General features: G+C 63.1%; 5 protein-coding genes across 5 annotated transcripts in view; 3 read left to right on the forward strand and 2 right to left on the reverse strand.

Moving 5' to 3' along the window:
- Window positions 1-2,369: 2,369 nt before the first annotated feature.
- On the reverse strand, window positions 2,370-4,066 carry MNEG_7800 (hypothetical protein; the record flags this gene model as incomplete). Its single annotated transcript, XM_014043723.1, has 6 exons — window positions 2,370-2,604; window positions 2,811-2,924; window positions 3,054-3,169; window positions 3,331-3,396; window positions 3,586-3,866; window positions 4,003-4,066. The coding sequence occupies 6 exons, from the start codon at window positions 4,064-4,066 to the stop codon at window positions 2,370-2,372; spliced, it is 876 nt and encodes a 291-aa protein (XP_013899177.1).
- A 599-nt stretch (window positions 4,067-4,665) lies between these two features.
- Window positions 4,666-8,010, forward strand: MNEG_7801 (WD repeat-containing protein 65; the record flags this gene model as incomplete). The annotated part of the gene is made up of 12 exons (XM_014043724.1): window positions 4,666-4,694; window positions 4,845-5,070; window positions 5,270-5,344; window positions 5,573-5,623; window positions 5,832-5,882; window positions 6,024-6,074; window positions 6,264-6,331; window positions 6,538-6,610; window positions 6,812-6,958; window positions 7,216-7,290; window positions 7,495-7,613; window positions 7,839-8,010. The coding sequence occupies 12 exons, from the start codon at window positions 4,666-4,668 to the stop codon at window positions 8,008-8,010; spliced, it is 1,137 nt and encodes a 378-aa protein (XP_013899178.1).
- Window positions 8,011-8,148: 138 nt separating this feature from the next.
- Window positions 8,149-10,218, forward strand: MNEG_7802 (WD repeat-containing protein 65; the record flags this gene model as incomplete). The annotated part of the gene is made up of 7 exons (XM_014043725.1): window positions 8,149-8,203; window positions 8,414-8,474; window positions 8,768-8,815; window positions 9,046-9,103; window positions 9,374-9,459; window positions 9,715-9,832; window positions 10,066-10,218. The coding sequence occupies 7 exons, from the start codon at window positions 8,149-8,151 to the stop codon at window positions 10,216-10,218; spliced, it is 579 nt and encodes a 192-aa protein (XP_013899179.1).
- Window positions 10,219-10,359: 141 nt separating this feature from the next.
- On the reverse strand, window positions 10,360-10,782 carry MNEG_7803 (hypothetical protein; the record flags this gene model as incomplete). Its single annotated transcript, XM_014043726.1, has 1 exon — window positions 10,360-10,782. One exon carries the CDS (start codon window positions 10,780-10,782, stop codon window positions 10,360-10,362), a length of 423 nt encoding a protein of 140 aa, XP_013899180.1.
- Window positions 10,783-11,054: 272 nt separating this feature from the next.
- MNEG_7804 (WD repeat-containing protein 65) overlaps window positions 11,055-11,733 on the forward strand; it is a gene marked incomplete at both ends in the record, with an annotated part of 1,538 nt that continues 859 nt past the window's right edge. Inside the window, 3 exons of the mRNA XM_014043727.1 lie at window positions 11,055-11,063; window positions 11,321-11,473; window positions 11,634-11,720. Coding sequence (XP_013899181.1) covers window positions 11,055-11,063; window positions 11,321-11,473; window positions 11,634-11,720 — 249 coding nt within the window. The remainder of the gene's footprint in view (window positions 11,064-11,320; window positions 11,474-11,633; window positions 11,721-11,733) is intronic.

Here is an 11,733-nt window from a genome sequence, read left to right on the forward strand (position 1 = left end):
GGGCGGGCAGGTGGGGGACGGCGAGTTGCAGGGAGAGTGTACATGGATGCAGTGCCGCTCTAGACGATCCTTCGTGCCTCATTGTGCGTGGGCTGCCGCCCGCAGTAGGAGATAAGCATCGGCGGGGTGCCAAACGGCCCCACACACGAGTTGCTCAGGTGTCCGCACAGCGCAGGCCTGGGCTGCAACTCACCCCCTCTGCCATGTCGCCGACCAGTGTGTCAAGCGACCTGCGCAGGTCCTGAACTCGTGCCATGACCTGTGATTGGACAGCGGCACTTAGATAGTGGGGCGCAGACCCGCTAACAGCGTTGCAGACGCGCAGCGCAGGGAGCAGCGGTGGCGATGTGACGGCCGGTTGTAGATGCCGCACCGCTGATAGATTGAGTTCCCCGGTTCCATGTCCGAAACACATCTGCTGAACCTGCTCTTGCGCCCCCGCCATTCTGACAATTGCTGATCAAGTGCTGATCTACAGGCAGGAGTTGACGTACATACGAAAGCTGCTGGCTAGAAAATTGCAAGGACACAGTTAGTACACTATAATTACATAACGTGAACTTATTTGTCATCTTGCAGCCGTGCAGAAAGATCTCTGAAATGTTTTCGCCGCAATCGCCCCCACGCTTGAAGGCGCTCCCGCAGCAGGACTCCGAGAAAACATTCTTTTGGCGCGCTGTGTCAAGGGTGCGAGGCGCAGCAGCAAGTCACCTGCAGCACACACGCGTGCGCAGCTGTGAATTTTGCCGCTTGTGCTGCTCGCTGCAAGTGCACCAGGCCCACAGACAGATGTAGCGCGTCCTCGTCCAGCCCACCTATTGGCTTACTACCCGTCGTGCAAACACGCAGATGGCCAAGCAGCGCTGGCTGACCGTGGGCGCGCTGCTTGTGGTCGGCGTAGGCGGCATCGTCGCCGCCGACTCGGTGAGTGTCGCGCACCGCCCGCTTTGCAGTCGCAGCGGACGCCAGCCGCCCCCCACTTGCAATGCTGCGAGCAGCTGAGTACGACGCCTTGACACTGCGTCGAGCGGTACAAACACACTTGATCACCGAGCCGGCTGGTGTGTGCTGGCTTCCTGCACGATGGCGGATTTCGTGAGTTGCCACACTTGCCAACGGCACCGATGTGCCTGCTTGGCCGCCCTTGTGGTGCAGGTCGCTGAGTTTGTTGTTTCGAAGCTACAGATTCCCCAGGATGACGACGTGAGTGAACGCATGACGCCAGGATCAGCTCACGTGCATGCCTGCCGGAGCAGGGCCCGTCTGCAGTACAGGCATCAACGCGTTAGCTTGTTGAGCACGCAAGGCACTCGGGTGTGCACCGCAGACATCTCTTTCATATGTCATCCCCTGTCGGCACATCGCGCGCGCAGGACTTTTGAGTTGCCACAAAAGCTCTATCGACAACCGTTCGAGGAGGCGCACTGTCCTCCTCCTGCCCGCCGGCCCTGGCTTGCAATACGGCAGCCCGTCACCTGCTCCTCAACAGCAGCCTGCACGGCCCTCACACAGATGCATCCACTGCTGCGGCGGCCTCAAGTGGCACACGTGCATGGCAACACCTGTCGAGCACAGGGAAATGCTCCAGCCCGGCGCTGCAGCCGGCGCACCCCCGCTGCGAGCAAGCCACCTCCCCCAAGCCCCCACCCCGTCCAAGCTGCACTTGTATCGCGCAGCCCAGCTCCAAGCAAGCTGCGGACCCTCGCTTCCCTGCATGCCGCCCTGCAAGCAGCCGGAGCAAGCTACCTCCCGGCTGGCACACTGAGGCCGCCGCCTGGGCGCTTGCAATTTCGCTCGCCTGCGTGGTGCATGTGCACCTCACCCAGTGGTGGCGGCGCAGGGTGTGCGCAGCGCCGCGTTTCGAGGCTTATCAGTGTGCGTCAGGCGCATGGACGCCTGCACATGGTAACTGTTGCCTCTGTGCCCGTAGAAATGATGTGGTTGCGGACGATTTGCAGGACCAGAAAGTCAAGCTGTTCAAAAACATCGAACAAACAGGGATCACCGCTTGCTTGGGCTACTTGTGGATGCAGTGCCACATCTGCCGGCAGCGGGAAGGTGCAAACACAACCACGAGCAGACACAGGGCGTCCACACGCACGGCGTGGCAATGACATAATGTCAAAAAGAGTAGTGGGGTCGCATGGAACTCAAAACGGATGACATGAGTCACCAGGCGCTCGGCGAACCGCAAAGCGACACGACAACGCCACCCCGCGGACCGAGACATTGCAAGCACGAACTGCCACAGCGGAGATCGCCAGGCCGCGCGCAGCGATGGTCGCCTGGGGTGGCGCTACCGTGGTCGCAGTGCCACGCATACAATTGATGCAGCCAGGCTCCCACATCTGGGATGGGTCTCCCACCTACTATGCCTGCGGCGTCGCCTCTCTGCCCTGCCGCTCGCTGCCGCCTTCCCTCTCGCTGGCGCCGCCGGCACCTTCCAACTGCTCCTGCACCTGCTCCTGTGGCTGCTGCGGCTGCTGGGGCGGCTCGTCGAAAGCCAGGTGCCGCCGCCGCTGCCGCGCCCGCCCATTTCGCGAGGCCCTCGCCGCGCCTGTCGCCGCGACGCCGTGCTCACCATTGGGGTGTCCCTCCTGCAGCCTGCGAGTGTGATTGCGGTTTGCAAACATGGTGGGCACCAAACATGCCGTGCACACAGGCGCTGCGCAAATGCTTGCTGATGAGGCGGCAGCCATGGGAGGTTGCTCAAGCTCGCCCAGGCAGGGCCGGTTAGCGCTGCAGGCGCGGGGCCCGCGGGCTGGCCGCCAGGGGGAGGTGGTGGCATCCCACCGCGCCGGCCGCCCCACCTGCTGCTGCCGCAGTCCAGCATCGCCTCGTCCTGCCCGCCCTCTCCCTCGCTGTCGCTGCTGCCGTCGCCGCCGTCGCCGCGCGTGTCGTCCTCGCTGGCCGACGTGAGGGCTCTGCGGGGTTGCCGGTCGCAGGGACCTCAGCACAGCGGCCGCCACCTATAGACTCCTGCAACATCAGGGCCGCACCCAAACACACCCGCACAGGGGGCGCAGCGGCAGCCGCGCGGCCCGACAACGCACCTGCCGAGCCTCAGCGCCTCCCGCATGTTGTAGTGGGCGCGCCGCGCCGCCTCGAAGCGCTGCCGTTTCTCTGAGCTGAGGCCGCCGCTGCCGTCGCTGCTCGTCATCGAGCGTGGCTGCGAATGCATGCAGGGGTTACGGGTGACGTGAGGTGGCAGGTCAGCCTGGACAGTTGCGAACAAAGGTGCAAAGGTGCATGGCCGCGTGCGGCCGCGCCACATCCCTCCCAGGATTGTGTGCTTTGTCTCCTCAATCAGCAGCTGCATCTATAAATCACCTTCGCCATGCGGTCAATGTTCCGCACCTCCGACATTGACCGTTCGGTGCGCTTGCCGCTGCTGATCTGTGCGGGTGGCACCAGGGCAAGGCGTGGATGTGGTGCTGTGATGCCTGAGACAGTTTGCTGCATACACGCGCTACAGAATGGTACTGCACACAATATGCATAGAAGTCCAAAATCAACCAGCCAACACAGCCCAGCAGCGACATGCTGCAGTACCCACTGCAGCGCTTCAAATCGAACAACGCTCACCACTCCGCTGTCCGAGCGCGCGCGGCCCCGCACGGCCGCGTTCGCCGGCGCGATCGCGTCGTGTGGCGGCGAGCCGCCTGATGGGGCCGCGTCGGCACTGCCGTTGCCCAGGAAAAAGTCGAAGGCCGACATCTTGGGCTGCTGCGCCTCCCCCTCCTCCCCAAGCGCTAGCGGCCGCATGTCATCCTCGAGCTCGTCGCCAGGCGAGGACGGCCCGTGGTAGGGCGTCTTTGGCTCGGGGACGCTCACGTTTGCAAACTCTGCCTGGATTTTCTCGTTCTCTGCGTGGACGGGAAGCAACAGGCCCGGCGCGGGCGGCTTGGGTCGGGCGGCGGTCACGAAGCATCAAGGCAATGGCGCCCACTGCTGGTGCGTGCACAGGCGCCCTGTTCAAACATCCAGCTAACCCCGCCACACCTGCTAGGTTTTCCTCGTCCCATACCACATGCTTCCTGCTACTGGAGCGGTCTACAGGATCCATGGCGCGATCGACGTGGCACCGCTTGGCCCCGGAGGCTGTCGCCGAGCGTGTAAAAGAAAGGTGTAATCTTTCTGGTGCGTTCACAGAGTCTGATGCGTCCAGGAGGGCGAGCCGCGGGGTGGCAGGAGGGTGAGAACGCGTCCAGAGAGGCGTGAGGGATCTAGCCTGTGCGCGTCGCGTTCTGAAGCTTTCAACAGTGTTGAGATGCTCTTGAGACTGCTGAAGTGCTGTTAGAAGGTCAGTTTGAGCGATCTGACAGCGGGTTTTCCGCGGCTGCCTTGCTTCACCGCGCGAAGCATTACTTGATTGCCCAACAAAACGCACACATGCCTCTCCATCCTTCGACCAGCTTGTTCATTTATCACGTCAACTCAAGACGTGGTCAAGATCATCGCCCTGGGGCAAGCTCTACCATACCGTGGTGGTTGAAAAAATCAAGCTTTGAAAGGGCACGAAGATTGTGATTATAGGCTGACTACGTTCACAGGCGGCTTGAATCGGCGCGGCGGCAGCTGAACGTTGACAGCAGCACCGAGCACCCGCAGCAGCCGAGCAGAGCAGGGCAGCGCTGCTGCAGTGCGTCACGCAGCCGTGCAGGCATGGCCACAACAGTGGGCATCGCGCCCAGGTAAGGAATAGGCGGACCTGGAGGCAAAGGGCCGCACTTGGTGTGGTACGGGCCCTTTGCACGCCCCGTGCTTCCACCTTGACATCTGCATCGCGCAGGCGCGGCAAGGTGCAGAGGCCCGCCCCGCCCCCGTCCTGCGCGATTGCGCAGGCTCGTCTTTGGCCTGCGCACCGCGGCCGGTGCAGCGGGCGGCGACTGCCTACAATACGCCGAGGACGGCTCCTTCATATACCCGGGTGGCCACACAGTAGTCATCTCGGCGCCTGACGGCAAGTCACAGCGCTTCCTTCCTGGCACGCCGGACTGCGAATGCGTGACGGCGTTGGCGGTGTCGCCCAACAAGAGGTTACTGGCAGTGGCGGAGCGAGCAGAGAAGGTGCGCGGCCGCACGCATGCTACTAACCACCCCCAATCGTGGTTGCGCGCCGCATCGCCCAAGCGCAGTGGCTACGAGCCGCTGCGGCGCGCCTGCCGATTGCAGCGCCTCACTCACGCAGCTCGCCCACAGTTTGCTCTCCAAGATGGCCCATGCGCGCATGCGACGCGCCGCACTGCGCATGCGTGCGTCACCGCAGGGCGTCATAAGCGTGTACGACCTGCAGACACTGAAGCGGCGCAAGGTGCTACAGGCTGCGGAGGTCGGGTCCCAGGTGAGCCATGAAGGGGGTTGAGGGCCAGCCGCCTCCCAGAGCAGCTGCATGCGCTGTTGCTTGCGCCCTTGAACTTGCTTGATCAGCGGCGGCGTGCGAGATTCTCCGCTGGCGCTTGTCAGCAATGGCAGCAGCGCCGGCGCCGGCAGCAGGGGCTGCAGCAACCGCAAGTGTAGCAGCTGAGGCAAAGAATCGCCTGTTGATTCCCGTCAACCGCCATGTGCGCAGGAGTATGTCAGCATTAGCTTCAGCTCAGACGGCAAGCAGTTGCTGGCGCAGGTGAGGCGGACCACTTGTATATAGAAGCGAATGGGTGGCAAGCAGTTCGTGGCAGTTGCAGCCACACGCACAGGCGCTGTGTAGGTCCTTTTCCATCATATGATCGTGCCCATATGGCGCTAAAACTGCATTGGGTAAGGGCAGCAGCGTCATTAAAGCCGTGGTTGCAAGCGCTTACCTCTGCACCCCGCCCGCCTCCGGCATGCAGGGGGGCGCCCCGGAGTGGAACTTGCTGCTGTTCGCATGGGAGAGGGCCAAGGTGATTGGGGTCCAGAAGGGTTGTCGGGATGGCCCTGGGCAGCAGCCTTCAAAACAAACCCGCAGCGCCGCTGCATGCGGCCGGCACTCACCAGCTTGCCGGCCTCGCATGGCTCGCCTGCGCCATGGCGTGCGTCCGCAGGTCGCAGCGTCTGTGAGGACGACCAACGTCCAAGGCGTGCCCCTGACTAAGGTGGGTTGAGCTCGCGCGCAGCAGCAACAGCCTCTCATGCGAATGCCGCAAGCGCGCATCAAGAGCTCGTGCACCGTGACAACTCCATGCATAAAGTGCATGTCGCATGATAGGCAATCAGGCGTCGCTTTCTGCTTGGCCTGTGCTAAGGTTTGAATCCATATTACCTAAAACCCTGAATCCGCGCAGTGCTCGCTCAGCCTTGGAGAAGGCAGCCTTGCCACTGCCCTGGGGCCTGGCGTGCTGCGCATATTCAGGTGAGGCGCGCCTGCGCCTGATACACGCAGGCTCAGCTTGTCTGCGGTCGCTGCAACCTGGTTTTTACCTGTAAACTCACCTTTCTGAGAACCGATGAAACTCGCATGGATGGAGTGCCTCTCATACTTCCACATGTGCGCACAAACATGGGGACGCGTGCTGCCATTCCTGCCCTGTTGTTTGCCAATCAATCACCTGCACACAGGGTGTCGGAGGGTGGCCTCAAGGCTCTGCCAATCAACAATGCCAAAAGAGAGGGCCTGCCCTTCACATGCCAAGTGCGTGGGATCCATGGATTACGAGGATTAGGGGGGTTACTGCGTCCCCGGTAACGTGCCTCTACAATCCCCTGCATTACCGGCAAATGCCCAGGCTTGTAGATTGGTTGAGGGGCTGTACATGCGTCAACTGTAGGTTGGTGAGTGATGCTTTGTTGGGATGCCCTTCGCCACAACATCTATCTCGTGGTCGCTCCCCAGGCGTGGCTGCCGCCCACCGGAGGCGCGGGCGCGGGCGGCGATGGCGCCGACAAGGGGAGCACGGCCGCGGGCGCGGCTGCGGGGGACGGCCGCGACAAGGAGCGGCAGCTGCTGGGCACGTCGGATGGCGAGATATTGCTGCTGGAGGTGGGTTTGAGAGGGATATGAAGCTCTGAAGTCAAAACAGGGATGCTGCTTTTGATCAGTGTGCCCTGCCCATCATGGCTGCAGGCACCACATTGCAGGGAACGCATCAATGTGACGTGATGGTCGCATCGGGGTCAGGCTCCCGGGCCAGAGCCACAGCTGTCGCGCGTTGGGGGACAAGGGATGACGCCGCTGTCCGTCTCGGCACACTTCCAAGAGCTGATGCTGCACACCCGCCCTGGTGCACGTGCTGCCAGGGCACCGAGCTGCGGGCCACGCTGTCATGCGACACTGGTGGCAAGAGCGTTGAGTCGCTGGTGGCCTATGGCAAGGTGGGGGCACGGCTCGGACTAGGGCGCCCAGGCGCAGCGCCGCGCCCCTTCCGCAAGCCTGCGTCATGGTGACGTGCTGTGGTTGGGTTACTCTGCCGCACCTAGAGTGCGCACTTGCCTGTGGTGTCAGCAGCTCCTGGTTCACCTGGCGCGGCCCTAATGATCATGGGACGTGGCTCGGTGCTCCGCCCGCGTGTGCCACAGGGCTTTGCCGCGGGCCAGGAGGCCGGGCTGGTCACGCTGTTTGAGAAGGACGAGCGCGAGAAGGAGGGCTTCCGCCGCGCCCGCACCTTCGCGGTGCACGACCACCCGCTGCGTGTCAGGTGAGCGGGAGCGCTGGTGTGCCGCCGCTGCACGCAGATGGGCGCATCGCGTGTGCTTGTTGCACAACGCACCAGGCCTGATATGCACCTTGTCGCGTGCGCCAAGTCCTCTTGGCCTCCTCCTCTCCTAGCCGGCGCCCGGCTGTGGGGCCCTTAGAGCGGCCGGGCCCGCCAGTCCTTTGAGCACGTGCATGCGCCAACCGCCGCCGTTTCGCTTGCCCCTAGGTGCCTGGCCGTCTCCCCGGGGGAGGAGCAGCTGGCGCTGATGCTGGAGGGCGGCCCCGCGTTCACCCTGGCCCTGCTCAACCAGGCGAGCTGCTGCAGACCGCATGCGCCGGACCCGCCAAGCCTTGGAGCCCAGCAGTGCTGGTTGGGGCGGCACGGCTTGTGCTTTTGAGGTGCTGGCAGGTCCAAACGACGAGAAGGGTTCTTGGTCAGCAAGCTCTAGACTCCTGGGCTCTCGTTTGTGACTTGAGCAATCTCTGACATCACCATGACGACGACACTCCTCACCTGACGACTAAACCAGGAGCTGATGAAGCCGGACGAGATGAACTTTGAGCAGCTGGGGCCGGGCCTACACACAGAGGGTGCGCAAGAGGGGTGGATCGCAGGAGAAGGGGCGGTGTCATCTCCGTCAGCACAGCACAGCTTTGAGGCAGCAGCCGCGAGGCGGGGATGGCGTTGATGTCCGACGGCCCCAGCTGGGGGCCTTACACGGGCTTGCCTTGGCCGCCATAGGTGTGTATGAGGGGCGCCCCGCCTCGTGCCCTGACCACCTGTGTCCATTTCAACCCCAGGTGTCACTGGCATGGACACCTGCATTCGGCGGCCGCTTGTGGTGACCTGCAGCACGGACAGGTGAGTCCGCTACGGAGCACATTATGTGTGGCGCAGCGCCAGCAGGCGCAGTTGGCTGCGCAGCACCTTGGCCTGTCTGCAGACGCAGTCTTGCTTGCTGAGTTCTAGCACTCCACAAAGCCCCCACATGGCATTTGCATGCTTGCACGTCAGTTTGCTGCCTAGCTTCCATGCACCCTTTTGCATGTCCCTGATGTTACAATAAACAGAAGCTGGTTATACCCCATTCTTGTGTGCTTTCGGTTTGTGCTGATGGAAATTCCTGTGTGCCGCCTGCCTTCCCGCCACAACAGGCACGTGAGGCTGTGGAATTACCTGGACCGCACGTGCGAGCTGGACAGGTGCGGTCAGCATGAATTCATCATCACATCCAGGGCCAAGCTTATTGCAGTGCTGCAGCCCACGCTTGCGGGCCCGCAGGGTTCAACATGGGAGTTGGCTGAGATGCTGCAATGGTGGGGCAGGCCCGGGATAACAGTGCACGAGCCCTGTTGTCCTGTTTCAACTACCGTCTGGTTGCTCCTTCTTAAGTACCAAACGCTGGGCCTGTTCCCCACGCCCCTGTGCGCAGGTCGTTCACCGAAGAGGCCCACAGCGTGGCCATCCACCCCACGGGCACCATGCTCCTGGTGAGCGAGCCGTGCGGTCGCACACGGCCCTACGACACTGCTGCTGGGCTTCGTGCCGCCGCATTGCTGCTCTGTGCATGAACACAGGCCATTTGTCTTTGTGCACCGCAACTAGACATGGTTTCTTGCTGATTTCCACGGGCACTCAAATGTGCACCTGCACAGAGTACCCGGAAATGTACTGTGTGCACTCAGTGCCTATCGTACACAGAATGGCACCACATCAATAAAGTCGGCCTCCACCACACAACCCCCAACAAATGCGCGCAGGTGGGCTTCTCAGACAAGCTCCGCCTGATGGCTGTGCTGATGGACGACCTGAAGACCGTCAAGGAGCTGGCCATCAGGGGCTGCAGGTGCGCGGTCTGAAGCAAGATCGCGCCTGGGCATGACTCATGATGACGAGGTCTTGTCATCATGACTCGAGACATGCGGCCCCCTAAGCCTCTGTGCCTCCATCATCGGACGCTGGCTTGCAGCGCTCGTGTCCGCTTTGATTGCTGACTTGCAATGTTCACCAGACTTGCAATTTTCCACCAGGAAACGGGCTGAATCCTAGTGGTTCTGCCCTGTGTCAGTCTGCTCATGCCCTGCACGCGCGGCGCCCGCAGAGACGCGGCCTTCGCCCACGGCGGCCACCTGTTTGCGGCGGTCAACGGAATCAGCGTGGCGATCTACAACGCATACACGGCAGAGAACATTGGCAACCTGCGCGGCCACAACGGCAAGGTGCGGCCGCCCGCAGCTGAGGGCCAGCCGCAGCGGGGCTGTGCTGGAGCCGCGTCTCGGCTGCTGTACAGGCGCTTGCTTGGGGAGTGGGAGAGTGCTGCTACATGACGTGTCTCTGAAATCAAGGCCGCCTTGGTGTCAAGGTCCTTGGGCCCTGGTGCTCAACTCCACTGACCCTGCATTGTTGGTCGGCGGGGGTTGCGTGCGTGCTTGCGATTGCGAGCGCGCTGCAGGTGCGCAGCCTGTGCTGGAGCGCGGACGACACCCGGCTGCTGTCCAGCGGGGCGGACGGCGCCGTGTATGAGTGGCGCCTGTCAGACCTCAAGAGGTGGGCGTCAGGGGGAGGGGCGTGCACCAGGATCGCGCCGGACTACATGTGGAGTTGAGCCGCACACGCTGTTTACCGTCCTGCCTTTGTGCACATCGCCACTATCACCTATGCTGCGTGACGCGGAGCCAAAATCTCCCTTGCCAGCAAATCTGATAATTCTGGCTGCCTACGTAGACACAGACTATAATCTACAACCCTAAACCCCAAACCTGTGCGTCACCCTGGGCAGGGACAAGGAGAACGTGCTCAAGGGCTGCTCATACAGCGCGGCGGTGGCCACGCCCGACAACCGCGCGCTGCTGGCGGCCGGCAGCGACAAGAAGATCAAGGAGCTGGAGGATGCCGCGGTGGGTTGCTGCCGCTGCTGCTGCTGCTGCTGCCCCCGCTGCTGTTGCTGCTGTTGCTGCTGCTGCTGCCGCTGCTGCTGCTGCTGCTGCCGCTGCTGCTGCTGCCGCAGCTGCTGCTGCTGCTGCTGCTGCTGCTGCTGCTGCTGCTGCTGCTGCTGCTGCTGTTGCTGCTGCGGCAGTGGCAGCGGCAGTGGCGGCCTCTGCTGCTGCTGCGGCGCCTGCTGCAGGCGCTTCTCAGGGTGCGGCTTCTGGGGGCATGGGAGGGGGCGCATGCGAGTCGTACTCTCACACCCTCCCTACCTTGCGCGCGGCCCGTCGCTGTCCCCGCCTCGGCGACAGGGCACGGGCACCCAGGTATCGCGCGAGGTGGACACCGGGTGCGCCGTCACCGCGCTGGCGCTACCGTACGGCGGGCGCGTGCTGTTTGCCGGCACTGAGACGGGCGCCGTGCGCGGGTACCGCTACCCTCTGACCGGGGAGTTTTACGAGGTGGGTGCCTTCGGTCACCGGGAGCCACAGCGTCACCGCCATGACATAGGGTGAAATGCTCGTGGTGTGGCGGCGCACCAATCATTGCGGCAAGTGTCCCTGGCCGCATGTCATCAGGGCCCCTCCCTTGCGCTTCGCCTAGGGGCGAACACCACACACAACTGCTGTGCAGGGCGGTTTTCAGGCGGCACGTGCGCTGCACGCCTTGAGCACACCCGCCAGGGTTGCACACCATTGTCGTGCACAGCCAGCCCCTGAACCGACGCGCCGCTCCGCTCCCGCCCCCGCCACTCCCTGCCCCCGCCGTCCAACCCCCTACAGCTCAAGCTCCACGCCGGCCCGGTGACGCGCCTGGCGGTGTCGTACGACGACTGCCTGCTGCTCAGCGCGGGCGCGGACGGCGCGGTGGTGGTGATGGACGTGAAGGACAAGGAGCTGGCAAAGGCCTCGGCGAGGCGCGACCAGGCGCGCCCAGTTTTGCTGTGCTTGGAATGCTCCTGTGGCCCCTGCGTCTGATATGGCGGCCCGCCGCTGCGTTGAGTTCGAACAGCTGCGAGGTTTGATTGCACTGCTGGTGCATGCGTCTTTCCCCCTCCTCCCCAAAATCGATCATACAAAACAACGGCCTATCCAGGAGAAGCTGCCGTGGGCGGAGGAGGTCCTTGTCAGCAAGGCTGAGCTGGACGAGCGGCGTGCGCGCGTGACAGAGCTGGAGCAGCAGGTGTGGTTGCGTG

The sequence above is a fragment of the Monoraphidium neglectum genome (assembly GCF_000611645.1).
Source record: "Monoraphidium neglectum strain SAG 48.87 unplaced genomic scaffold scaffold01418, whole genome shotgun sequence".
NCBI classification, from domain to species: domain Eukaryota; kingdom Viridiplantae; phylum Chlorophyta; class Chlorophyceae; order Sphaeropleales; family Selenastraceae; genus Monoraphidium; species Monoraphidium neglectum.